The sequence below is a fragment of the Thalia democratica genome, chromosome 8 (genome assembly GCF_965202585.1).
Source record: "Thalia democratica chromosome 8, ktThaDemo2.hap1.1, whole genome shotgun sequence".
NCBI lineage: Eukaryota > Metazoa > Chordata > Thaliacea > Salpida > Salpidae > Thalia > Thalia democratica.
This window is the reverse complement of record NC_139172.1, coordinates 20,208,806-20,235,404: the sequence shown is the minus strand read 5'-3', so window position 1 is coordinate 20,235,404 and position 26,599 is coordinate 20,208,806. Positions and strand designations below refer to the sequence as shown.

General features: G+C 25.6%; 1 protein-coding gene across 1 annotated transcript; it reads right to left on the bottom strand.

Annotated features, from left to right (window-relative positions):
* On the bottom strand, window positions 1-26,599 carry LOC145842099 (coiled-coil and C2 domain-containing protein 1-like). The gene is made up of 20 exons (XM_082949481.1): window positions 26,504-26,599; window positions 20,150-20,270; window positions 19,712-19,806; window positions 14,499-14,717; window positions 13,722-14,123; window positions 10,971-11,037; window positions 10,560-10,673; window positions 10,158-10,367; window positions 9,935-10,014; window positions 9,664-9,754; window positions 9,316-9,479; window positions 8,985-9,137; window positions 8,546-8,703; window positions 7,068-7,203; window positions 6,574-6,725; window positions 5,923-6,013; window positions 5,248-5,480; window positions 4,426-4,604; window positions 3,018-3,094; window positions 1-694 (listed from the first exon to the last, which is right to left on the bottom strand). The coding sequence occupies exons 1-20, from the start codon at window positions 26,564-26,566 to the stop codon at window positions 629-631; spliced, it is 2,871 nt and encodes a 956-aa protein (XP_082805607.1). The 5' UTR covers window positions 26,567-26,599; the 3' UTR covers window positions 1-628.

Below are 26,599 nucleotides of genomic sequence, written 5' to 3'. Positions count from 1 at the left end.
CCCAAAATGTTTGTTAAATTTTATTGACTTTATATACGAAATTCTAGGTATTTTTTCAAATTTTCTTAAATTCCAGAATTTACAAGGTTTTTTGGCAACCCTGTTATTTATGTATCTATTAAGGTACAAAAACAAAGTTTATTTTATTTTCATTTTAAACTTAAGTTAAAACTAAAATTAAGCGCTATGAAACCTTAAAAAAATCAAAACTTTAAAACTTAATAACCATGTTAAGTATCTTTTATGTATTTTATAAATAATGAAAATTGAAAATTATATAAACATATTATTTTTATTTAGAAGAAAAATTGTTTTCAATAACGAAAACATCACAAATTGAGATTATTTTGAAGAAGCAGTGAAAATTTCATACTTAATTGATTTTTCAAAAAAAAGAAAATAAATACTTAATTTTTAATTGTTTCTTTTTTTTGTTGAAATGTAATCATCTACCAAAAAGTAAATTATTTTAACAAAAATGTTAATTTGTTTACACCTAAGAAAGAGTAAATTTTGATATTTTTTTTCATATTAAATTTATAAAGACAATAGCTTTAGTGCATATACAATATAAAGTATTTGATAAGTAAAATGAAATAAGTATAGAATGCAGATTGCTGTTTTTTCATTATCTATATTTTTCCATTTCTTTTCTAACAACTTCTATCTTTTTTCTCGCTATTTTTGCCTGCGACTAAAAAAAAAGAGACTTTTTAGTTGGATGATGTTAAAATGATTAAATGTTTACATATAATTATAAATAACGCAACCTATACACAGTGGATCAGAATTGCGCTGACTGGACATAGGGATTTAACTTTGTTTAAATTTAATAACTGTTAACCTTTTTAAAATTGTTATTTAATATATATAATTATATACTTAATATATAATTTAGACCAAGATTATATCATTTTATTTTTTCGAACTAAGTAGAAAAAGTTATTAGACTTTAAGTTGTTGCTTTTTATACTTTTTTAATATTAAAAATATGTTTATTTTATACTATAAAATGAGGTAAGTTAAATTGATTTTTTATTGTTATTTTTATTGCAAATGTTTACTAGATGTTAAATATAAAGTTTTAAAGAAAAAAAAAATCCTTTTTCTACCAAAATTAAACAATGAAATTTAAAAAAAGTCTATAGGTATTTTTTTAAGAACACGTCGTCTAAAACTGTCTTTGGTTTTAAAATTGCTAAGAAATATCTTAAGTTTAGACTCACATATACATACCCAGTAGGGTACTTATAAATACAACGGACCTTTGAGTTTTCAGCTTTAGAATATTTTTACACTTAGCAAATACCACAAAAAAAACCTGTGAAAAGTTGTTAATGATTTGAAGAAACTTTCACCTTGGCAGAATTCGATCATATGAAAACCACCAATGCAAACTGTATTGGACTCAAAAAACGTTACCTTGGAGCTTTCAGCTAGATTTTTATATGTGGCAATTATCACATAAACACTTATTCAAGATTTATTTAAAGAAATTTTTACGGTGACGCTTCTTGATCAAAAAAATGGAAAATCAAGAAAATTTAAAACAAATTATAAAAGTTACATAAAATCAAGAACTGACATCATAAAATTTTCTTTAAATCGTCTTTAATTGTGCACAATGTCTTTGTGTGATAATTGCCACATTTAACAAAATCCAGCTTAAAATTTTAAGGTCGCTTTTTTTGGGTCCCATTATTTTGCATTGGGTGGTTTAGGAAAATCGCATGATGCCAAGGTGAAAATTTTTTTCAAACCATCTAATATTTTTCACAGATTGTTTTTGTGGTATTTTGAAAGTGTAATTTTTTTTTAGCTGAAAAGTAAAAGGTTGCCGTATTTATAAGCATCCCAATGCCTATTTCTGGTATACTAGATTAAAGACAAAACAAGTGGAAAATAATTGTACATATATTTTTTTTTGAAAGAAGCTCATACTTTTTTTTAAACTACTACCTAAACTTCTTAAACTTCTGAAAACTTTAAAGTATGTTTATAAAGTACGGAGACAGTATAAATATTTCTAAGTAAAAGTAGTTAATTTTTTTTGACGGTAGATATTCTATTTTAAAAGACACCAACATTTGATTTATGCGAAAACTCTTTGAATCGCCTCGCTTTATTTGGTATGACTTTAAAAACTAAGTTTAGAACTCTAAAATAGCTAAAATTTTGATTTTTTAGCTACCAATTTTCTAAGAAAAATTCAAAAAAAAATCCTATATCAAGTTGCTAGTCCACTGTGAGCTAACTAAAAGTATATCAACAATTAAGTAATCTTTAATTAGAGTTTTATGAAAGATAAAGCAATGTTTTGTATTATAAAACTGAGTTAGCTTTAGACGAATAGTTTTTTGTTATCTCTATATGTTAAGTAAATAATTTAATAAAATTGAAAAAATCAAGTAGAAATAGTTAAAACCTTTTTTCCTTTGAAAACTTTATTTGTACAAGTTTCTTAGGGTAAAAGTAAAATTCAGGTACTACAATACTGTTTGTATATTGTACGTGTTAAAAACGTAAAATATACTCTTTTTACATAAATACTTTTGTTATAAAGAGTTTCAATAAATTAGTTTTGTTTTAGGACACTAAAATTAATTCAATTGAATAATTTAAAGTTTTAGTGTTTTTATACTAACTCAATACTTACCAAGTTTGCATTTCTATATCAAACGTAGTTAAATAATTTAGTTTATTCTTTGGTAATTAATGCATAAATCTATATTCTTAAAATAAGGATGTTTTATAACTTGGTTACAAATTCTTGTAAAACAAAACCATATAACTATAATATAAATTAAACTTTACTTCTTACAATAATATTTTTAGTTTTAAATACTATACAACAACGTACAAACACAAAGTTAAGGATAGCACCTTCATTACCAAACCTGTATTAGAACATGACTAAACTACCAATTCAATCAGAAGTAATTAGCAAACTTGTTTATGAATGGTTTAAAAAGGTATTAATTTACTGAAATGTTATATAAAAAAAACTAGTAACAAACCGGCTGTGAATTTTTTTCATATTGCTGAACTTGGTGAGCGAGAAATTTCAGTTGTACTGATAAACAATTGTAGTACTCTGTGATAAGTTTTGGTGTTCAAATAGATTAAAACTTCCAGTTTAGTTACATTATAACTAAGTTAATAACGTCTGACATTTTAATTCTAGTTTTAGAGTTTTAGTTAATACGGGCTTAAAATTCAAGTTAAACACTTGATTTCTAACACTAAAGATTTATTTTCTAAAAATAGTGTTATGTTTTAATTATAAGTATAATGATTTAAGATTTTTTTAAATTTTTGTTAAGAAACTTATTAAAAAAAAAGTTTTTAAAGCAATCTAAAAATGCCATCTTTCAAGATTGTACCAGTGAAATTCAATATATTTTTTCATAAAAAAAATTAAACTGGTATGCTTTAAAAACTTTTACAACCTAACACAGACTAAAAACTACTGTAATTTTCCTGATCTAAACTAATTAACAACAAACTTACCAGACTTTAAGCTGAAGAAGTATCTATCTATAATTTCATCCTACTATCATTAATTACACATTTTGTAATTTGTTTATACTATTTCAACTCTTAAGTAAAATTTGTAAGTTACATGACCATTGACCAGACTATCATTTATACCTAACCTACTAACACATTATATATCTATAAGAAAAAATCTCTAAATAGTATAAAAACTCAAAAATACAATATGTTTATATTTGGTAAACATTCAGTGTGTGATAGTTATAATATTCATTGGCCATACTTTATGCAACAATACAAAAGTAAAAATATATATTTTTTGAGTTTATTAAATTTAAATACCTATTGAGGTAAATTTATCATTTTTACTAATAATCTTATTTAGTTAATCTCATTTTTTCTAATAACAACAAACTAAAAAAGGTAGCTTTATTTTACAGATTCGTTGCACAGAATTTATATAAATATCGAAAAAAACTTTGAATTATTTGATGAAAACACGCAACATATAAGGTATAAGAAAAAAAGTAGAAATTAGACTTATTTTTCTTAAAAAAACTAGAAATAACTTAACTTTTCTAAACTTGCCCCAGCTAGCCTAATATACACAAAACGATATAACATAACATGATAACATGAGTGGCCTGACAAAAAGGCCTAATCAACTATCAAACTTTATTGGCAAGTTGTGAATTAGTGTCTTTACTTTGTCAAAGTAAAGAAAAGTTTCTAATATATATTTGTTACAAAATAACTTTGATTGATAAGTATATTTATTTATGAATTTTCAAATCTTAATAGATAAGCACTAAGTTTATTGGCTTATTAAGTACATCTATCTTAAAAGAATTGAGTGTTTTTTTAACCATCTGTAAAGCATTATAAATAATGATATAAAAATCAAAATATAAATTTGAATATAACTTTTACCTTTTGCTGCACTTCGACCACCAGTTTTCAAATAATTTTTAGTCAATTCTATATTGTTTCGAATTCTTTTAGCTTCGGATACCACGTCATTTGGAAGAGGTCTGTTGTTTTGCTTGCACTTTTCTATTTGTGCCATACGAATTTTAAAGTCTATAAGCGAGGCTTCTATACTAGAAATGCTGTTAAAATTTAAGTGAGCTTTTGTTACGTCTAACTATTAAATGAATTAATTAATATTTTCTGCTGTGTATGCGAATTCTTATCTTCAACAAAAAAAATGGTACTGTTGGTTTAAAGCCACGTTAATTTTTTTTTTTAAATAGTACTCTAAACATTTAAAATTAAACAAACTTATCGTTTTTTAAATATATTAATATAATCTAGTTAAAAAATTTAATTAGCACTGTTAATTCTAATGTTAAAAGTAGAATTGTTCTGTTGACGTTTTAAGTATGTTTTAATAATTACAAAGGCTAAAGTACGATCGTAATCTAAGTAAAACTAAAATAATTATTTTAAAATTGAAAAATTTATAAAACTATTTTTCTAATAAACATTCTTATTGAAACTAATTAAATTCTTGTAAGTTATAAAATTGTTTTTTATTATATTTTATTTATACACATATGTTAAACTAAATTAATAAGCTTTTGTTTATAAGTATTTTTTGTACATTCACTGACACAATTAAGTGTTATATTTTTCATTTAAATTTATAAAATGTAGCTGTATCTTATTAAAAACGACCATCAAAGTGATAATTTATTTTAATAAAATAAAAAATAAAAATTTAATTTTCAAAACTATCAAAAGATTAGTTACTTGACTTTATCGTCTTTCCTTGCAGAAGTTGAAGGCACGCCGCTTGAAGGCGCTTTTCTCGCAGCTTTGGGGTTTCTACTGGGAACGGGTGGCTGCCTGACCTTAGCTGCAGGGGCGCGCTGTTCAATCTTCAACCACTTGTGCGATTTAGTCTTGGGTGGCGACGGTGTGATTGGGGTGCGAAGCTTCACTGCAACTTCGATTTCACCAACTTCCTTTCTACCATCTTTCAACTTTGTGGAAAATTAAAATAAAATATTTGCTTAACATTGCTATCAACTTTGTTAAAAACTATAAATAACAAAACTTTAAAATAACAACATAAACACAGTGTAAATAACTCAGTTTTTGGACTTTTACAACTAGCTTTATTTAAACAAACTGTTGTGTTTTTAAGATAAGTTTAATTTTTTTTTTAATTTTCAACAGATAGGTTTTAAAAAAAAGTAATTCAAAACTAGCATATATTTATGTTTGTTGAAATTAAACAAAATTTCATAACTCTTTAAATAAGTCTTGTAATTCAATAAAGGATACTTTTTTAAAATTTCTGATAATAAAACTCTTAAAATTTTTAAATTAATATCGTCAAACGTAATACACATTTTTCCAAAAAAACTACTTTAACTAAATTTTAAAAATACATAGTTATGTTAAAATAATTTAGATAACTACCTTTTCCATGCTTTTTAAACTGCACATAGTGTCAAGTGGTGCCAGTTTTAGTTGACAAGTAGCAAGAGTTTTGTCACTTCGCATAAATCCCCTGCAATTGTTAAGTTTTTGTAAATATTTAGTTTAAGATACGTTAAATTTTGCTACAAAAGTAAAAAAAAAACTATGTATAATCAAATATAATACTTATTTTACGTCAATTTTTTTTAGAAATATTCTATGTTTTCGAACTATTATAGCTAAGTTGATCGTTATTAGTTGTACTTAAACTTTTTTTATATCATTAAAAATAACTAGATTTTTAAATTAAAAAAAAATAGTATAAATGACTTTGAAAACAATTTATTGTATAAAATAAAACTTTAATAAAGAACAGCTATAAATTAACAGCATGTTAAATTAAAGTTTAAATTTACTTTTGAAGTTGTAAAATACACAGCATTTCTTATTTTACAAACAGTAATCTGTTCGATTTATTTGAATATTTGGTTGAAATAAGCTTCTTTTAATAATTTATAAAATTAAATACTCGATTTTTTTTCCATTAAAAAAAAAACTAGATATTTTCTTATTTTTCATTAAACTAGAAAAAAGGTGTATAAATTGTTAAAGATGTAAAAAATGATTAATGTATAAATAGATTAATCTAACCCCTTAGCCATGAAGCACAATTTAATAGACTTGCTTTTCACAGCTCTCTGATTAGATCTTTGGCTTCTTTTGAAGGGAAACCTGAATGTTTGATTGAATTCAGGATTAGGAGAGGGTTTCGATTCCTCAGTGCGTCCTTTTATCAGATCATCCTGAAAAAAACTAAATTTTTCAGCTGTGAAATTTCAATTTAGATCATTGTAAATAGTATACAAACGTATTTCAAAACAAGTTTGTTTGAAAAACATTTGGCAATTAAGTTGTTTCTTTATAAACTAAATTCGATTAATTCTATATTCTAACATAGAATCTAAATAAAACTTAAGTAATTGTTGATATCTACAACATATGACAAACTTTCTACAAATATTATTAGAATTTTATTATACTACTAAACAAGCTAATTAAGGTTTGTAAAAACCGTCAAAGTTATTTTTCTTTTGACAAATTAGTATTAGTTAAGCCAAAATTTGTTTAACTGATAACAAACTAACATGTGGAAAAGGCATTTCGTATTCTACAAAAGTTTTATTGTCTTTTACTATAGGACCAACACCCATGCATTTTACAATGGTAAAGATCATTTCGTTTTCAGCAATATCAGAGTTCATTTCTACCGACTTCAACTTTCTGTAGTAAAAAATAATAGTTTACAAATACAAATGGTATTTAAACTCATTTTAAAATACAATTTTTAAGCTACTACACTAAAATTCCAATAAAAGGTCTTGCATTGTAACATGAAACTTCGGAGTAATTTTAAAAACTATGTTTGATAAGGCTTTTTAATAATAAATTGTTGATAATTACTTTTCATATCTTGCTGTATAAAAAATATCTCATTCAGTTTAAAAAAGACTAAAGTTTTTAAAATAAAATAGTATATAATTATTTGTCTTAACTAAAAAAGATTGCTGAATTTACTGTAATGTAAAGAGCTTATCTAAATAAAGATATGCAAACTAATTTGCACATCTTTATCAAAATAAAACAGTAGAAAATAAATTAAATTACAAATAATAAGTAAATGTGAAACTTTTAGATAATCTTAATTCGCAACAACCAGGGTTGCCACAGATCGAGCTGAAAAAAACTTGCTGACCTTTCTAAATCAAATTCTTTATTATAACCGATTCAAAAATGCATAACCAAGAATTAAAAACAAATAAAGATAATAAAAGATAATTTACTTCAAAAGAATAATTAGACCATGAAAAAATATTAATTGAAAAAGCAAAAACTTTTAGAAAATAACATTACCAAATTACAGTTTTTGTTTATGATAAACTTTCTTATCAATAGAAAATAATTTAACCAAATAAGTTTAATTTTTAACTTTAAACCAAATTTCCTGATTTTCCAGACATTTTTCTTTTTTTCCCTGACTTTGTGGAAATTCTAGACAAAAAATAACCTAAAGCAAATAATTTCTCATTTTATTGTGTAAGATTACAGAGGTTTTAACAATTAATATAAATTGTAGATTACAATTTTCAAATCGTTACAAAACTCCTGAAATAATGAAGTGAATTCTGACCCTTTCATTTTTTTTTACAAATATTAGTTGACACAAAAACTTAATAACTGAGTGTTAATTACTTCAACCATCCTGAAAATTAAATAGTAGTAATAGTTTATTTAGTAACTAATTTTCAAACAAAAAACAATATTCTTAATTACTTTGCATCACATCAAGGAAAAAATGTTTAAAGAAATATATAATTTAGTTATGTTATTACGTTTTGAACCAGCAATAGTTTATTTTTATTTCATTCGTTACTATTCTAGAATAAAATAAAAACTCATGGGAAGCCACATTTTTGTTTATTATTTTTAAATTGATCTTTTCTAGAGTTTTCTTGTGTTTCCTATAAATGAATAATAAGATAACTGTTTTTATTTTTTTACTGAGTTTACCGAGATTATTGGGAAATAGTTTAAACTCAAAAATTGATTATTAAAACGAACGTACTTTTCTTCGTAGTAGAACCTGGGAGGAGGATCATGATGAAGCTTACAGCTGATGACGTAATCTAAATCTTGTTGTGACATCACAGCGAGCTCGTCGTTCATTTGAGCAGATGTTACGTCACACACAGAAGCCATCACTTGTGAATTGTGACGTGCTTGCTAAATGTTTTTTATTTGTTAAAATAATGTATACTAAAGGCTGTCCTGAAGCACTTTATAAATATTAAATTTTTTTTTTACTAGTTTTGTCTAACTTATTTAAAACAGTTATACTTAGAAGAATTACACTTCTTCAAAATCGAAATAAATTAAGCACCTTTTTCAAAAATAACTGTGTTATTAGAAAATATGATACCATATCAGAAAAAAAATTTGTTTAAGTTTTCATTATTAATAAATAATTTATAAAGAAACACGATCGTAAATTTATATAAACTAACTTTTATTTGTTCGGTTAGTATGTTTATTATTCTTGAATATAGTTCTTTGTCATCTTTAGCTTCTATTTTTTCAAACTTTACCTCGTCTTTTTTCTTAATAAGTTCTTTATTGCTTGACATAATTGGAGGCTGAGGACATTTTGATATGTCTATCTGAAAAAACATTTTCAAAAACAACTTTTTTAAATATTAAAATTTATTATTTAACTATATCAACAATGTTTACTAAAGAGCTTATTTTTTTGAATCATGACTGTTCAATTTACTTGTTATTGTTTTTTTTTACTAATTAACAGGTTTTCATATAAGTATATTATAACCAATTTCTTACTCTTATCCCTCCTTTGGCATTTTCGATCATTTGATCGAAACCTTTTGATTTCCGCAAAAGTTCTTTTGCTTTTTCTCTGTCACCCTCACTTAAAGCCTGTTTAGCAGCTTGCTTGAACAACTTCTGTCTATCTTCTAGAAACTGGATTTGAGCTTGGTACTTTGCTATAAATAATAAAAAAATAATTACTTATGTTATTTTATGTACTAGCTTAAACTAAAAACTTACTTGACAAAAAATTATAAAAAAGTTTCAAAAAGGTGACAAAGTAGAAAATTTTAACAAAGTATAATTAATACTTTAGTATACAAGTAAAACAAATGAAAACTTTATTAAAAAACCACAAACTTTTAGAAGGACTAGGAGCCTGATTATTTGATGTTACTGAAGATGAAGTGGTTATTTTGTTGTTTGGAGCTAAGTTCACTTGTGGTGGGTCCTAAAATATAAAAGTCAGAAACTATAAAGTTAATTTAGTGAAGAAAGTTCATTACAAATTTCTTAAAAATGTTTATCTATTTTAGTATTTATCTTATTGTTGAAAATTTTTTTTACTCATAAACAGTATTTTACTTGATATAAACAACAAGAGAAAAATTTAAGCAAAGCTGCAACTTACATTAGCTTCAGCTACTACATCAGTACTTGCTAATTTGGCAGCTTTTTCTAGGATGTTCTCTTCAGAAGGTGCAGAACTTCCTATTTGAATTTAAACAAAATTGTTTCATGAGTTTACATAAGTACTTATATCCTAATAAAAAAATAGAACATACTATCTAAGTTCTATGTAGAGTAATGAGTCAAATTGATTTCTTGAAATAACACTACACCTAAAAAACTACCTGGAATGGGTGGGAAGTTGGGTGGCGTTGTAAGGCTATCATAATTGACGGTTTTTCCAGCTTTCGTAGATTTGACAGCCTGCTGGTACTGCTTCACAATTCGCCCCATTCTTCTTGATTTGCCCGAATTTCCCGACTTTGCTGCCTCCTCAGCTGCGTTCACGAAAAACTTTATCCTCGCCTCTAAATGCTCCAACACCGTCTTCGGCTCTGCGTGGTTTGTTTGATAAGGAAAATCGAATTTCGTTTTTTGTAATTCTTCATTAAGTTCAAGAAAAGTAGTATTACCAGTATTTTACAGCCAAAAAAAATTGTTTTCTCTATTCAGTTTTTGAGCTCTTTGAACGTATTAAAAATTAATTTTTAATATAATGCATGAGAAACATAAATACAAAAATAAACCGCTTTCTGATGCTTCTGCTGCAGCAGGAGTGGATACAACGTTGTTTTGAGCAACCGGTGCTTGTTGGTTCGGAACTTCTTCTGATACTGGTTTCGTTTCTTTAGGAGGTGAAGCTGTTTTCATTGACAAGGTAACGTTTATAACTAGCAGTACTAACTTGCTACAGTAAAAAATACAAAATGACAATCGATCAAAATCATGTAAATCAATTTAAAAGCATAACATTAAAACTTAAATAACTGTGTTTCTAACAACCATGGCTTGAAATAGTTTTTCACTTCAGCATAAAATAATACTATAAAACTAATTTTAATTCAAACAACACAAATATTTTGCAAATATTTATGTATATACAAAAAAAAGCATATTACTTATAAAACAGTTCCAATGTCAAAAGCATTATTACTAACATTTTGTGATTGGTGGCAAAGAATTCAGGTCGATTTGAACCTCTTCTTGTATCGCTGATTCTATTTTCTGTGGTTGTTTATAATAAGTATTAAAGAAACAATTGTAGATTAAACAGTATGAGTTACCGAAAAAAAAACATAAAAAAGCATATGTAAAAATTAGTCATCTACTAGATCTAGCCATAACTTTCCAGAATCTAGTTAAAACTTTATTTGAAAAATAGATTTGTAGCTGGTTCCTGTTGGACCTAAATTAAATTTAAGATCATTATCCGAAATAGCTAAATTAAAAAATAAGCTTCGCTGGATAATGATCTTTAATTGACAAAAAAAATCTCAAAATGGCTATATGTGCTAGTAACATCATGTAACTGAGACTTTTAAGATTTTACTTGTGAGAATATCTAAAAGATCAAGTCGTTTCCAATTAGCGACAAACCTTGGAAAACTTTTAAAGTCGATTTTTTTTAATTATTTAAGATATTTTCCAAGCAGTCAACTGGTCTGTATTGGAAAGGTATATAACATGAAAGATTGATAATTGTTAATATTTTGGATTGGTTTTTACTCGTGAGCGACTTCTATATCTATTTGCTGACCTTAAATTGTGTTATAAAATAAATTAAATGTGAAAGCAGAAGAAGTACTTTAATTTCTAAAATCCCAATGCTGCTTTTGCTCTCACCTTGTATTAAAGATAATGTTGGCTAAGTCTCTATCAAAATTTTGCTGAAAAACTTGTTTTTAAATATAATTTTTATTTTCTATGCTCAAAATAATTTTTTAAATTAATTCCCTTCAACCTTTTCACAAGTTAGTACTAACCAGTAGTACAGGGTTGCCACTCTTTGAGCCAAAAAATCTTCCCTGAGTGACCAAAAATTTCCCTGAGTAACCTTACATTTCCCTGAGTTTCCCTGAGTATTTTTCAAATCTTAAAAAAAAAATTTCTCTTCTAACACAAATTATTAATCCCTCATTGTCATTTTTCTTCTTTAATAATAAAAGGAAGGTTGTATGTGTATGCTTCTGCATTAAATTTATGAAAAAAAACTGTTTTCAAAAACTCAATCTTTGTAAGTTTACTTTTTTGTTCTCCTAACTTGCTCAAAGAATCACCTTTATTTGGAACATTTTTAGCAAAGCACTGTTGCTCAAGATATGCCAAATATTGGGCCCTAGAAGATTTTACAAGTTTTAACAATTCAGAACTTAGTTCAACTGTGCTTGGTTCTAGACTGTTTGCATATAGATGATCTTTGATCATTCTTTGGGACCTTATTGTCATCTCTCCCATATTAGTTGATATTACTTCCTTATTTAAACTAAAGCCCCGTTCAACACTTGCCTGGCCATTGTGAAGCACAAAAACAGCCTCAAGGACTCTTGTTTTATCTTTATACTTGCTTGGGATATCGAAATAAAAGGTTCTAAACTGTGACTTTTTTCAAGAAAATTTTCAAAAAGTATTTGAGTGTTAGAAGAACTTAACAAATCAATGTATTGATTAATGCTGTCATCACCCTCTTTTGCTTTTAGTATCTTCATGCTGACAAGTTGTTGGACCAACCTTGTAAAGTTTCTGACACAACGGTCTTTACTTATTCCAATTAGACATGCCGGATTTAAAACAGCAGCCCTTCTTAAAAAATTCAAACCAACAGTCATTCTTGTTTTAATTTTTATTATTATAGGAAATATAAAAAGTTTACATTCATTGTGAAATGAATTGAAAAAAATGTTAGAAACTTTACCTTGATTTAGCAAATCTTGAATCAAAGTAGAAGCAGCACATCCTAACTCTACATCCTTTTTGTGAAAACTTTTATTTTGAAAATGCTCATTATTTAGTTCAAGTAGCTTTTTTCCATTTGAATGGGCTTCCATGAAAGAAGTAGTAAAAACAATATTCATTAACTTGTATACTTACTTCTGTATATCATCATACATGAAAGGAATGCTTGGGCTGTTTTCCTGATAGCTTGTTAAATATGGAACCAAAATTGAGGCAACAAAGCTAAAAAAATTCAATTTTACAACATTATCCTTTATAGCATTGCTTATAGTTATAAAATCTTGACCTGGTGGCTGTTTGTAACCAGGCAGTTTTTTCCAGTACTGTACCATTTTAACAACATTAGGCCAAATTAAAATGGCCCTGTCAGCTACCTGCTTTGACTCTAACCATCTTGTGGTCTAAATAATAAAAACTACTACTTTTGAACAAACTATTGAAACTGGATAACTAAACCTCATTCTAGATCTAGAAAAAAATTTCCCTGAGATTTTCAAAAACTTCCCTGAAATTTAGAGAAAAAATCAAAACTTCCCTGAGTTTCCCTGAGTTAAAAGAAAAATGCCAAAATTCCCTGAGTTTCCCTGAGATTTTCTACAGTTTGAAAATTCCCTGAGATTCCCTGAGTTCCCTGAGTTCCCTGAGTGTGTGGCAACCCTGGTAGTAGTAGTCAAGTTGTAGAAACTTATGCTCTAAAAACATTACAACATTGTTTAATAAGAATATTTTTAATAATTTAATATCTTCAAATATTTATTAAGGTCAAAAATATTTTGGCTAATCTATAAAACAAATAGCAACAGTTATAGAAGTTTTTTTATGCAATTTAAGTTAAAAAATATTTAAGTTTCAAAATTGTAGTAATAAAAAAGGCAAACTAAAACTGTAAGTTTAAAATAAATTTTTAAAACAAACAGTTCCATTAAATAAACCAAAAAATTAAGACACTAACAAACCTTAAAGGCCTGAAAATATGTGACAGCAAGCATTTTGTCATTCTCACTTTTTGCCTTCAACGCAGCTGCTTTGTAAAGAGACACTTTTTCCCCTAAAACTCTTAAATATTCAGAAGAAAGTTTACTTGAAGCTGCTTTTTCTGTTTGTATATCAGACGTTACACTAGGCTTAGGTTCATTTTGTTGTACATTTGGTACAGTTGTCATGACATTTGTTTCTTGATTACCAACTACTTGAGCTTTTGAACTACTTGTTTGAGATTCAACCGTTTGGTCTTTGTTACCAGCTTCTTTTTTAATGAATATTTCTGGTGGAATCTTCTTCTGATCTATACTGGCACCTCTTTTGACTTTTTTGATCATATCTTCAATTATTTTCAACTGTCTTTGCAACCGCCGTGTCTGTAATTGTTTGAACTTGTTAAATTGTAAGAAGAAAAATCTTATAAGTATATTTTACAAAATTATAGAAAAAAAAATTTTAGTTACCATACGTTTCAATAATGAAAACCTAAATAAAAGCTCTATGCTTAAAATAGCACCATTTATTTTAATAAAATATGTACTAAAATTTTAATAATCATATAAAAGATTTTAATTTGTGCTTAAACATAAAAAATAATAGAAATTTAAAAAGTTTGATGTAAAATAATATAATAGTAAAAGTGATTATACTACATAGTGTATGATCTATAAAATATTATTTTAATATATGCAAGTGTTTTTTTTTTGTTCACAATAATAAACTTATTTTCATCTAATAACATAATACCAAACCTTTCCCGCCATTGTAGATTGGCTGATGCCAGTTTGGTACATCTCTTTTCTCGCTTGCAGAAATGCAGCAACATCAAGTGATTGAGATGGTGGCTGTGGGCTGCTTTGAGGAGGTAAACTTGTGGAGCTACTTTGTGGAGCAGTTTTAACAGGTTCGGGTTTTGGAGGTGGTTTTACAATTGGTTTAACATCTTCTTCAACTAAATCTTGTAGTTCGCTCTAAAATACAGCTTTATGACTAACAATAGTGCTAAATATTACGTATGTTTAAATTTTGCTTTTTTTAAGAAAAATATTGTAATGGTATTTTGAAAAGAAACCGGTTACTTTAAATCTATTTTTTTTAAGTATGCTAGTACTTGAGACCCACAGTAAGGAATATTTTATTTGTGTTGTCCTGTACAAATTGCTGCAAAGATGCATATTTACAAGCTTAGTACTTTTCGTAAAAAAACTTAGGCTTAACTTGGTAAACTTTGTAGGTTTTGTACTACTATGTGATGGGTTTCCATAACTTTTTTTTCAAGTAATTTGTAAAATATTTGTATAGCATTATTAATAATTTTTATTTGAAATGTACATGTAAAACTCATTAAACAAAAAACTATTATACTACATAATTATCTACCCAATATCTTCGAAATTTGCTAAGCATAAGCAAAAAAAATTAATATTCAAATGCAAAATTATCATCAACTATGTTTTAATCCAGGGGTCGGCAGGCAGTTGGTCCCTGCGGGCCAAAATTCAAGTTCCCAAAATCTTTGCAGGCCGCAGTTTTAGTTTTAGTGACATTTGAATATTTTTTTGGTTTTAGTTTCAGTCACTCTACAGAAAATTTTTACTTTTTATTACTTTTTTATTTATAAATGACTTTTAGCTACACATAGTTTAAATTTGAATTATAAATATTTATTGGAATAAATTTACATTGACTAATATACTCAAGTTTTAATAAAATACTAACTTTATTAAACACTTAATAAGCTAAACTTAATACTTTTTATTATTTTACTTACAACTTAACTATCTATAATAACCAAGCTTGAAAAAAGTTTTCAGGACACTTTTATACATTTTTTTACTATGAACCACTTTTTCATACTTTAAAAACATTAACATTTGAAAACAATTTTTGCATCTAAATATTTATATTTTTAGTTTTTTTTTAAATCAGTAGTTAGTTAATTAAATAAAACTAATACCTATTTCTATTGTAGAAAAGCTAAAACAAATTCTTTAACATAATTAATGGTTAAATACTTTAATAAAATACATTATTAGTAATTAATTAGTTTTTTTCATTGTTTCCACTTTAAAAGCAAAAAATGTGTGAGTTATATCAAACCAGCTTAAATTTATTAAAGTTAAAAATTAGCAGTTAATCAAAGTTAAATACCTAACTAAAATATCATCATAAAAAAATGCACAATATTTAAGAAGATAAGAAAAAAATAATAATTAGTGAGCTACACTACAGACATAAAAATATTCTGATATTTCGAAAAATTATTCTAAGTGTTTGAAATATATGCTTAACACACACCTGAGTTCTTAAATAATATCTTTAATAGGTTTAAAAAATCTGAGTTTTTTTAATTTTTAAACTAGCCTGTGTGTTTGACAACGCTCTTTAAAATGAAATTCAGAAAATAAAGAAATAACAATGTTTTTTACAGTAAGTTAAAAATATAGAAAAAAAAATCATTATAAGTCAGCTTGAATGGACAATTAAGTTACTTAAATATTTGTAACAAAAATATAAACTTTTATTAAGCCATTAATGAAGTATAAAAATTTAGTAAGCATTATAGCAATCTTTATCTGCAATAGAATATTGCATTTAAAAAGAATAAATGTGAAATATAAGATGAGCTACAAGAATTAAAAAAAGTTAGTATTTCTGAGGTACGAAAAAGATTAAAAATAGCTTAAGTCAGTTCAAACAAAGCACATGATTATTTTCAGTAACTTCAGACTGATCAGTAAAATTTTTTAAGGCAAATTATAACGTAGCAAAAATAAGTACTAAAAAGAAGTTAACCTTTAGAATTTTAATTTTTTTTTAAAGAACTTGTGTTGGCGGTAGCAAAATATTTTTGTTTATTTCTTCAATGACAACAAAAAGTCGTGTTTAGGAAATATCTTAAGATCATAAAGCCGCATAAATAAAATTAGGACTTTAATAATTCTGTTAAGATGAGAGTACTAATACAACAAAAATTGTTAATTTAATTCTAGATTCTACTAAAATATCTACGTTCTACTAGAAGTGTTTTTACTAACTTTGACATTTTAGAAAATTTTCTAGGTTTAGTTCAATGCAAAGCAGAACAATAGGCAAAGACATTTTAAAAGCAAAGGTGCGATGCACTTATATAACGTTTTTAAAAGTACAATTTTTTGCTTCTATTATCAGTATAATATAAACTTAAATAACATAACAATATTTAAAAATACTATTAAGTTACTTTAAATGTGTTTTTTAATAAAAAAAAACATTTTTATGGTAGATTTTTTGTGTCAAAACGAAAATTTACTACTTTACATGTATAAAACGTTTGAAATTCAAGTTTTCTAAAAAATTCTCAAATTCAAGGTTTTTTCTAGATTTTTTAAAGCATTAATTGTCAAATTCAAAGCTTTTCCGGATTTCAAGTTTTTTAGCAACACCGATTGTTCACACCTATGTGTATACAATTAATTAAATAATATTTCAAACTATACCAATTTTAAATTTAAAATATATTATAATGAAAACGAACACTGTAGATCGAACATAACATACATCATTAGTTTAATTTACCACTCTTTAAAGCAAAAAAGCCAGCTTTAGTGACAAAAAACTAGTCTGATATTTTAGTATACAAAAGGCAATTCAATCCAAAACTAAAAAATAATAAATTGGCTTGAGATTTGAAGTCTTCAAATAGTCATAGTCTGAGTGTTTTGCAATGTTTAGTTGTTTATTTGCTTGAATTTGAACTATTTTGATTAACAATGTAGAAACTTAATAAATTTACCATGCAAAAAATTAATTTGTATTAAATAGCTTTTTCCAAAAAACAGCAACTGTGTACATCAGTATGCAACGCATAAAAATTAGCTTAATTTGCAAAAAAAAGTTGTTTGTAAAATGAAAATATACACCAGACAAAAACTATTTCAATTTATGTCTTATATATTGTTTACAATGTGGTTGCACACAATTAGATATTACACGTAGAAATAACAATCTTAGAAAGTTATGCATGTACTAAACTTAATCTAACTTAGTTGTTTAATAAAAAGTGGTTTAGAATATATGCATCTTTGTACATTGGTGTGCATAGGAATTTATTTTATGTGCACAGAAAACTTCTAAAAAATCTAAACGTGTCAAAACCAAAATAAAATAAACTTTGTTTCTTATTACTATGAATTCTTAACTGTTTTTACGCTCTCTCAAATATAACATGAAGTAAAAAAACACCTACAAAATAGAATAATGAATAAAGAACTTAAAAACATATCTAAACTGTAAATAAATGACATTGTAGTTAACTACTGTACTTACGTAAAAAATGGAAAACATTTGTATGTAGTTTATTTACTAAATACGTATTATATAAGTAACTTACTAAGCACTCTTAACACTGTTTTACAGATAATAACTTGCTGTTGTAAGAAGAAAATTATTATAAAACTGAGAAAAAACCTTGATGGGAAGCTAATCTGTCTTTTTCACATCTTTAAGCTAAAGTAGTCAAGTCTTTTTTTTTTCCTTTTAAATGTTATACAGGGGCTAAAACGAGATTAAACAAACTAAACCAAATAACAAAAAAAAATTCTTAAAATATATTTTTGCTCAGCAGGCCACATTAACATGCTCGCAGGCCGCAAAATTTTTTTCAAAGGCCGCATTCCATTTTAAAAAATAACGTACTTGCGGGCCGCAGATTTATCCTTCAAGGGCCGCATTTGGCCTGCGGGCCGCAGTTTGCCAACCCCTGTTTTAATCTAAAGAGAACTATTTTTTACTTTTTTTTTATTATAAAAGAATTAAATAAAAAAGAAAAAAATCAACAAAAATTGAATTTAAGCACATTGTGATTAAAACAAACAACTAGAACTACTTGTGTATATGTCTTTATTTTGGTATCAATGTGTTACAAAAAAATTACAATTGAAAGCTTTTATATCAAAAGTTTACAGAATTTAAAAGTAGGGGCTAGCAACGTACAGCCGCTAACAAAAATTTCTGTCCAAAATCATAGATTTAAGCTCGAAAACAACTCAGCAAAAAAACTTAAGTTATAATATTTATAACAGGAATTTAAAATGCGCTTTTTATTTGAACTTTAGTACACAATAATGATTATTAAGTTTTTAATACTTTTATTAAGAATATTAAAACTTTTATAGTACGCTTTTTTTTTCTATTGGCTTGATAAGACTTTTTGTTCCTAATTACAGCTTGAAAGTAATACTTTTTTTTTAATAGTTTATTTTGTCGACAGAAAAGTTTCCCACCCTGTCCTAATTGTTATTAAGAATCTCAAGGTGGATATAATCTAGATACATTAACATCTAAGAACTTTTTTTTCAATATAATGTCTAACCCAATATTTTTAGACATGTTTAATATAAATTATTTATTACTTAATTAAAGATACTTGGCAGATCACTATGATTAAAAAGATGAATTTATAACTTAAACATAACTAAATATAGTTATAAAGTTTTGAACTTTTATACAAGATGATTTATTATAGTCTTTTTTTCTTATGCATTAGACTCATGTGAACAATTCTATATTTGTATTATAACAGGAAAATAAAAGTATATCTTACTTATTATGTGCTACTTATAAATCTTTTTATTAAAATAGTTTAAATATAAGTTAAACTCTAGAACAGGGGTCGGCAAACTGCAGCTGGCAGGCCGCATTCATTTTGTTTCAACTATTAAAATTTTGTTAAAAAATGTAAATATTTAATATAATTTCTTTTTTTTTTTAATAGTTATAGTTTTAGTGTTATCTTTAACAGATAATTTATCATCTTTTTTTTTTGTTCAACAGAAATAGTAAAAAGTATGTTTTTCTAAGCTCATTAAAATGGTTTCTTTTTCGACCTGCCGACCCCTGCTGTATAATTAAAGTGAACTCTAAAAATATTTTTATGCAAATACTGAAACTAATTTATTTAACAGAAAGAATCATAAAATCAAACCATAAGATCATCTTCTTCGTCAGAATTGACTTGATTTACTTCAACATCAGCTAACGACTTTTCTATTTCTTTGTTTAGTACAGACCACTCAACCACTGTTTGAAACAGATTAAGTTATAAATATTTTTTGTAGCTTAAGTATACGTTTAATTTAGTCAAATAAACACATATAAAAAAAATCATTATTAACCATTTAACTTTATTATTATTAAATTTTTAATTTTATTAATACAATATTCCTATAAGTAATAACACAAACGCAATAGTTCAAAACTTCATCACAGAAAAATTGCTAATAACAAACATATCTGGAACAGCTAACAAAAAAAAAAAACTAATTAATACTTAAAATATATTTTTTGTATTTTAACTTCATAACTATTTAACAGTTTATGTTATTTTTTTGGTAAACTGTAAAAATAATCAAAAAAAACAAACATTCTTTTTTTGGATTTTTGTTACTGTTGTCTTTAGTAACTTCACCACCCATCAAAGCTGCTAAATCAGCTTCATACTGAGATAGGTCACCATCATCATCACCATCATTGCCAACTCCCATCTGAAATATGAACACAACATGTAAGAAAAAAAATAGTTCAATAATGTTGAGATTTTGAGTACATGGAACACTTTTACTTAATAACTTATTCATATTTTTAGTACATTTTAGAATTTAACAATAAGTATAATTACTCAACACTACTTTATTTTTTGAATTTAAATACTATTTTTGTAAAAGATTATAAATTTGAAAATGCAAAGTTTTATAAAAAATAAAATAAAAAAATTTTTAAAGTAAAAAATTTTTTTTTTTTATTTGAAGTATATTCTATTTATTTTAATTAAAAACATTTTTTCATAGTACAAAAATGAATAAATAAAATTTAAATTTCAACTTAAAACAAAACTTGAGTAGAGTTTTCGAAATAAAAATGTTTTTAACTAATACATTTTTAATATATTTCTTTTAGTTATTAAGTAAGAGGACATGTTTGGTTTTAAAAACTTATTCTGAAATATTATTGATATTTTTAGTGTATAAGTTTCTTTTTTTAACACTGTTTTATCATCGCATCAACTAAAACCATATAATTTAGTAAATAGTTATTTATCATAATTTTAAACTCAGTAGTTGAAAAAAAATTTAAATAATTATTTGTCTTATCTAGTTTTGCCATTGAACATTTTAGAACGATATATATATACATTACTAAACAAACAAATCTAGATTTTTTTTTAACTAGGCATAAAAACCTTATGTACAACTAGCTATAAAAGCATTAAACCAAAACTTAATGTATAACACTTTTTGTTAAAAACTTATGTAACCCATATACATACAATTCTTTATAAATAGTGTATAAAATACATATTCAACTACTATCTGTAATAAACATTGTTCATTTATTCAAAGGCTACATACACTTTAATGATGTTTATTAATAAAACAATAAGATCGAAATAAATAAAGAACACTCAGATGCTATTGTTAAACATTTTAATATGTTTTCATTGCATATCATCAGAAACGTTACTGCAGAATAACAGGGTTTAGTTTTTTACTAAAAACAACAAAAGAATATATTAATGCAAATTAGTCAATATTGTGATTAACAAAAGTAGAAAATCAATCAATGCAAAAACAATTATTAAACTTATTATAATACAACAAAACAAAATGGTCAGTTAATTAAACAAATAAAATCTCTTTATAATCAAAATCTTTTTGTTTACACAACTAAGGTTTGTTTAAAAATATTGATCTAGCCTCTAATCTCACTAGGATATACTAATCACTAGGGGTACAGAAAAATTTCTCACTAGTGTTTACAGAAAACCAGAATTTTAGGGCAACACTTATATTGTCAGTCATTTTGTATTAAAAAACGGAAAATTAACATTAAAATTTTATACAATCAAGCTTTTATGATTTCTTCTCCTGAGATACGTCATTCTGAAACAGAGACAATTAAAGAGATTTGGTCAAAAATCAAAATTGGTTAATCAAAAAGTTAAATTAATCAAAAATGGTTTTCCATTGGAATTAATTAAGAGAGTTATTTAGTTACATGATGAAAATTGTAGGAAACCTAAGTTGTTTGGACCGGATAAGTTTCCTGTGGTTCTTAAATTACCATATTTAGATAAAGTATTACAATTACTTGAGAAGAAAGTACAAGATTTCACACAATTAACTTACAATGAGATAAAACCCAGAGTAGTATGTGTTTTAAACCAAGTTTTAAGATCTGAATTCAAGGACCCAATAACCAACCTAAATAAAAATTGTGTCGTATATAGTTTTAGTTGCTTCTGTGAAAGAAGTTATATTGGTCAGACTTCAAGGCATCTTAAAACAAGAGTTAAAAAACAATTACTAATATTTGTATTAAATTTAACAAAAAAATGACTAACATAAAGACAAAAACATTTACCATTGCTGCAAAAAGATCATCAATAGCAGAACATTCAATTAATAATACAGACTGTGCAAATATCTATATACTATCAAGATTTAGAGTTGCTAGCCATTGCAACAACGTAATTGACCAAATGAGATAAAGGCTACATCAATTTTTTAAACAAACCAAATCTATGTTAACAAAAAGATTTTGATTATAAACTGTTTTTATTTGTTTAGTAACTGATCATTTTGTTTTGTTGTATTATAGTTAGTTTAATAATTGATTTTGTGTTGATTATTTTTCTACTTTTGTTAACCTCATTATTGACTACTTAGCATTAAGATATTCTTTTGTTGTTTTTACTGAAAAACTAATTTTAAACCTTGTTATTCTGCAGTAACATTTCTGATGATATGCAGTGAAAATATAAAAATGTTAAACAATAGCATCTGACTATTTCTTATATATTTCGATTACAATAGACCAGGGTTTCCCAAACTCATTTTCTAAATCGCCCCCTTTTCAGAAATTTAAAAAATAATCGCCCCCCACGATTTTACAAAGTATTTTTTCTTTTGAGTACAAACTTTTGAGCCTAAAAAAGTTGTGTTCAAAATGTAACTTAGACTGGTACTTCTTATGCACGCTCTTTTGGGCTGTGTTTAAAGTAGTTTACAGGGCTTGAGAAAATAAGTTACATTTGTTTTCTTATAAGCCCAGTAAAGTGTATTAAAATACTTAATTATTAAAAAGCCTTGTGTAATCTGTAATTAATCCTGTTTAGATATGAATTGTTTTGAAACTAATGAAACTTTTAGGGTAGTGGTGGACAACTTTTGTAGTTAGCAATTCATATTTACTAAAAAATCTTTTCTAGTTTCAACTCGTTAAAAAAATGTAATTGCGGGCTGCATAGTTTAAAAAAATAACATATATGAAAATTAAAAAACTCGAGCAAAATTGTAGTAAAATTATTTAGTATTATTGTGATCTAGGAAATACTATTGTGAACTGAAAACCAAATTGAAAGTGTATTTCAAAATATTAAGTATCAAAAGACTAAATTTTGTTTATTTTGCACAAGTAGTTTTCAAAATATTTAGCGGGTCGAAATTTGACTGGATCTTAACCGTACGTTACCCATCTGAAATCTTAACTTAAACCTGACATTATAACAATCTCTCATATTACGAATTTCGGACATTTAGAAGTTAATACTAAGTAACTTATTTAAGCCGCACAAAATACTTAAATTATTTAAAGATAGGCATATTCTAAAATTACTATACCAGAGATTAAAAAGCTATAAAAGAATGAACAGTTATTTTACACATAATAAAATACATATTAAAATATAATTTCTGATCTAGTTTGAGGATGTTTGACCGACTGGTTGATTATCTCACATGAAAAGTGGTTTTATCAACAGCTTCAATTAATGCAGTAAAATTAATAATTTCAATGCTAAGATATATTATAAGCAAGTTAGTTGTAAAGTTAAAAACTTAATTTTAAACTTTTTAAACTATATGTTTTGTAGTAGAATACTATTAAATAGTATTTGACTTGGAATAACCTTTAGGAAACTAAACCTTAATTTAAAAAAATTCTTTTTTCTTAATTAAATTCTAAAAAATAAAATCAAAATTTTTGCAGTTAATTCTGTAAACAGAAAGTAATCGATTAAAAAATCTTTTAATTAAGTTAAAATTTTGTTTTGTAACTGTAGCAGTCTTTTTGATGGCTTATTTAAAACTGTTTAATTTTTTTTTATCTAGTTATTAGCCTATAATATTTTACCAGAAGAAAATAGTGAAAAACTAAAAGCTAGTGTTGAACTATTAAAATAAACAACGCAATCTATTTGATAATATATTAAAAATTAAGATAAAACAAAAAACAGTTGTATTAATAGTTCAAAATTCCTTAATATATAGATCTTTTAACAATAATAAATCAAGTTAGAAAATAAAATTGAGTATAAGAATCTTTCAAATGATAAATTTAAAATCAATTCAAACAGAGACCTCAAATCTATACTCTTTTAAAACCAAAAAAAAAATTTTTGAAATAAAAACTTTAATGGTTATCAAGATTTTTTTATTCATACAGATTAAACAAGTAATAACAAAAATATGTCAAATAAATTTCTTTCAAACAAATACTTTAATTACTATGCTATAAAAACTTTTAGTGTAATGTAAAACGACAAATATATACTACAAAATTAACCAGGTCAAAATAAAATTATTATCAGATTTATAACATAAACCATTTAATAAATACAGTAGACTTCCGCTTGAGTTTGCACTTTGAACAAAATCAAAAAGTGCAAACTCAAAAATTGTTGCCATTTTTTGTTTTAAATAATAAATTTAAATATCTTATATGCAATAACGTTATGCATAAACATAAAAATCAACTAAAACATAAAACAAACATTCATTAAAAAAATAGATCTATATAAGCTATTAAATATTATGTATTTTTGTTTTATTAATACTTAGTTAGTAATAGACTTTATTTAAGTTAAATTTAAGAAAATATAAATTTGCACTTTTTTTAGGTAAAATGTGCGAACTCAAGAGGAAGTCTACCGTAATTAATATTTATTAGGCGTTATGAAAACCTGTTGTAGAACAAATAACTTAATAATTTTTTTTATAATAAAAAGACTACTTAAATACAATACAAACCAGGTTAAATAAGAAATATTTTAAATAATCGAATAAAATAAAAACACTTTCATAAAATAATGTCTAATACTAAAAATAGTCTAATATAATGTGAAGGATGAGATTCATGACTGCTCGCAAGTTTTTCTAATCTGATTCTTAATCAGTAATATAAAGTCTATTTACAAATATCTAGATTAGATCTTTTGCTCAAGATGTTGATAACTGAACTGAAAGCTTTCTCAACAACATAGCTAGAAGGAAAAACTATAAACAACAATCTAAATTCCTCTCAAATAATTGGATACTTTTGGCTTAGTTTTTGTTGAGTCCAAAAGCTTTCATATCGTTCTTTGGAAAAATCTACTTTTAATTCAAGGTCAGTTTGTAAGTCTGAGAAGGTTTCCTGTAAGTCGTTTACTTCAAAAAGATATGCCTCGAAGGGATCCATACTTTTATCTATATGATAGCTTTTTTGTGTCAAATCGAAATTTTACTACTTAATATGTTGAAATTGTTAAAAACTCCAGATCTTTTTAGGTTTTTTTTTGCCTAAATTGTCAAATTCCAGGTTTATAGGTAAATTATTTATTTTTTAGTCTAACTTAGTGACTTTTCAAAAAACAATTGGAAATATCAAGAGGTGATATAACTATCACCTCATGATATTTCCAATAAAAATAAAAAAAACAGGGTTGCCAGTTTACCTAGAAGTTTAATAACATATAACATAGATTTTTACAAACCATTTATGATCACAAATAACATATATGTCAGGTTATAAAATGGTAAGAGGGATTCCGATCGTCTATGATCTATGTAATTGTTAAATAAGAAAATATATGTAATTAACATGAAAGTAGGAGCCATAAGTACTTGATTTTTTTCTCTATATTTTACATAAACAAAATAAAAATATTTTTGTTTAAGTTTTACCTCGGGATCAAATATTTAATATCAAGCTAAAATTAGTAAAATAACAATATAAAAAGTAAAAATTGTATGACAGCCCAAAATTTTAAAATCGCCCCCTTTTCGCCCCCTTACTAGTTATCGCCCACCCTTTCGCCCCCTTACTAATTATCGCCCCCCAATTTACTAAAATCGCCCCCAGGGGGGCGATATCGCCCACTTTGGGAAACGCTGCAATAGACTGATGTTTGTGTTATTAAAAACAATAAAAGATAGCAAAACTATTTTTAATTCAAACATGTTCAACAGAAAAAAAATGTCTTAAAACATGTTTAATTATAAAAGTTATTCAAAAAACCCGTCTAAAAAAAATGAAAAAGAAGTCTTTTAATTGTTTTATATCCTTTCATAAGTCAAAGATACTACATTAAATTTACTAGATAATTTCAAAAGTCAAGGAATAAATCCTGAAAGTTTATCTTAATATAACTTAAACAACACAGTTTTAAGGTGTGAAAGTTAAACTAGTTTATAAAAATCAATACATAAGTTAGCCTAGCTATACATACATACTACTCGAGAAAGAAAACTTAAAACTTGCTTGAATTAAGTAGTTTTTAGTTGTTAACTTATACAAGCTATACTTTATAACTAAAGATGTAATGTAAAAAAATTCACGATATTACTGAAAATAATAAATAGTAAGAGCTTTTAAAGGTAGTTGAATCATAAAATAATAAACAAAACAACAATTTTTAAACAATAAAGTAAATTAAAACAAGTTTAAAAAAACTTCTTACCATATTCAACAACGGGTTATCCCTTCTTTCTTGCCTTTTTGGTTTTTTATTACCTTTCCACATTGTTTAAATAAACTTATAAGTTATTGAAACTCT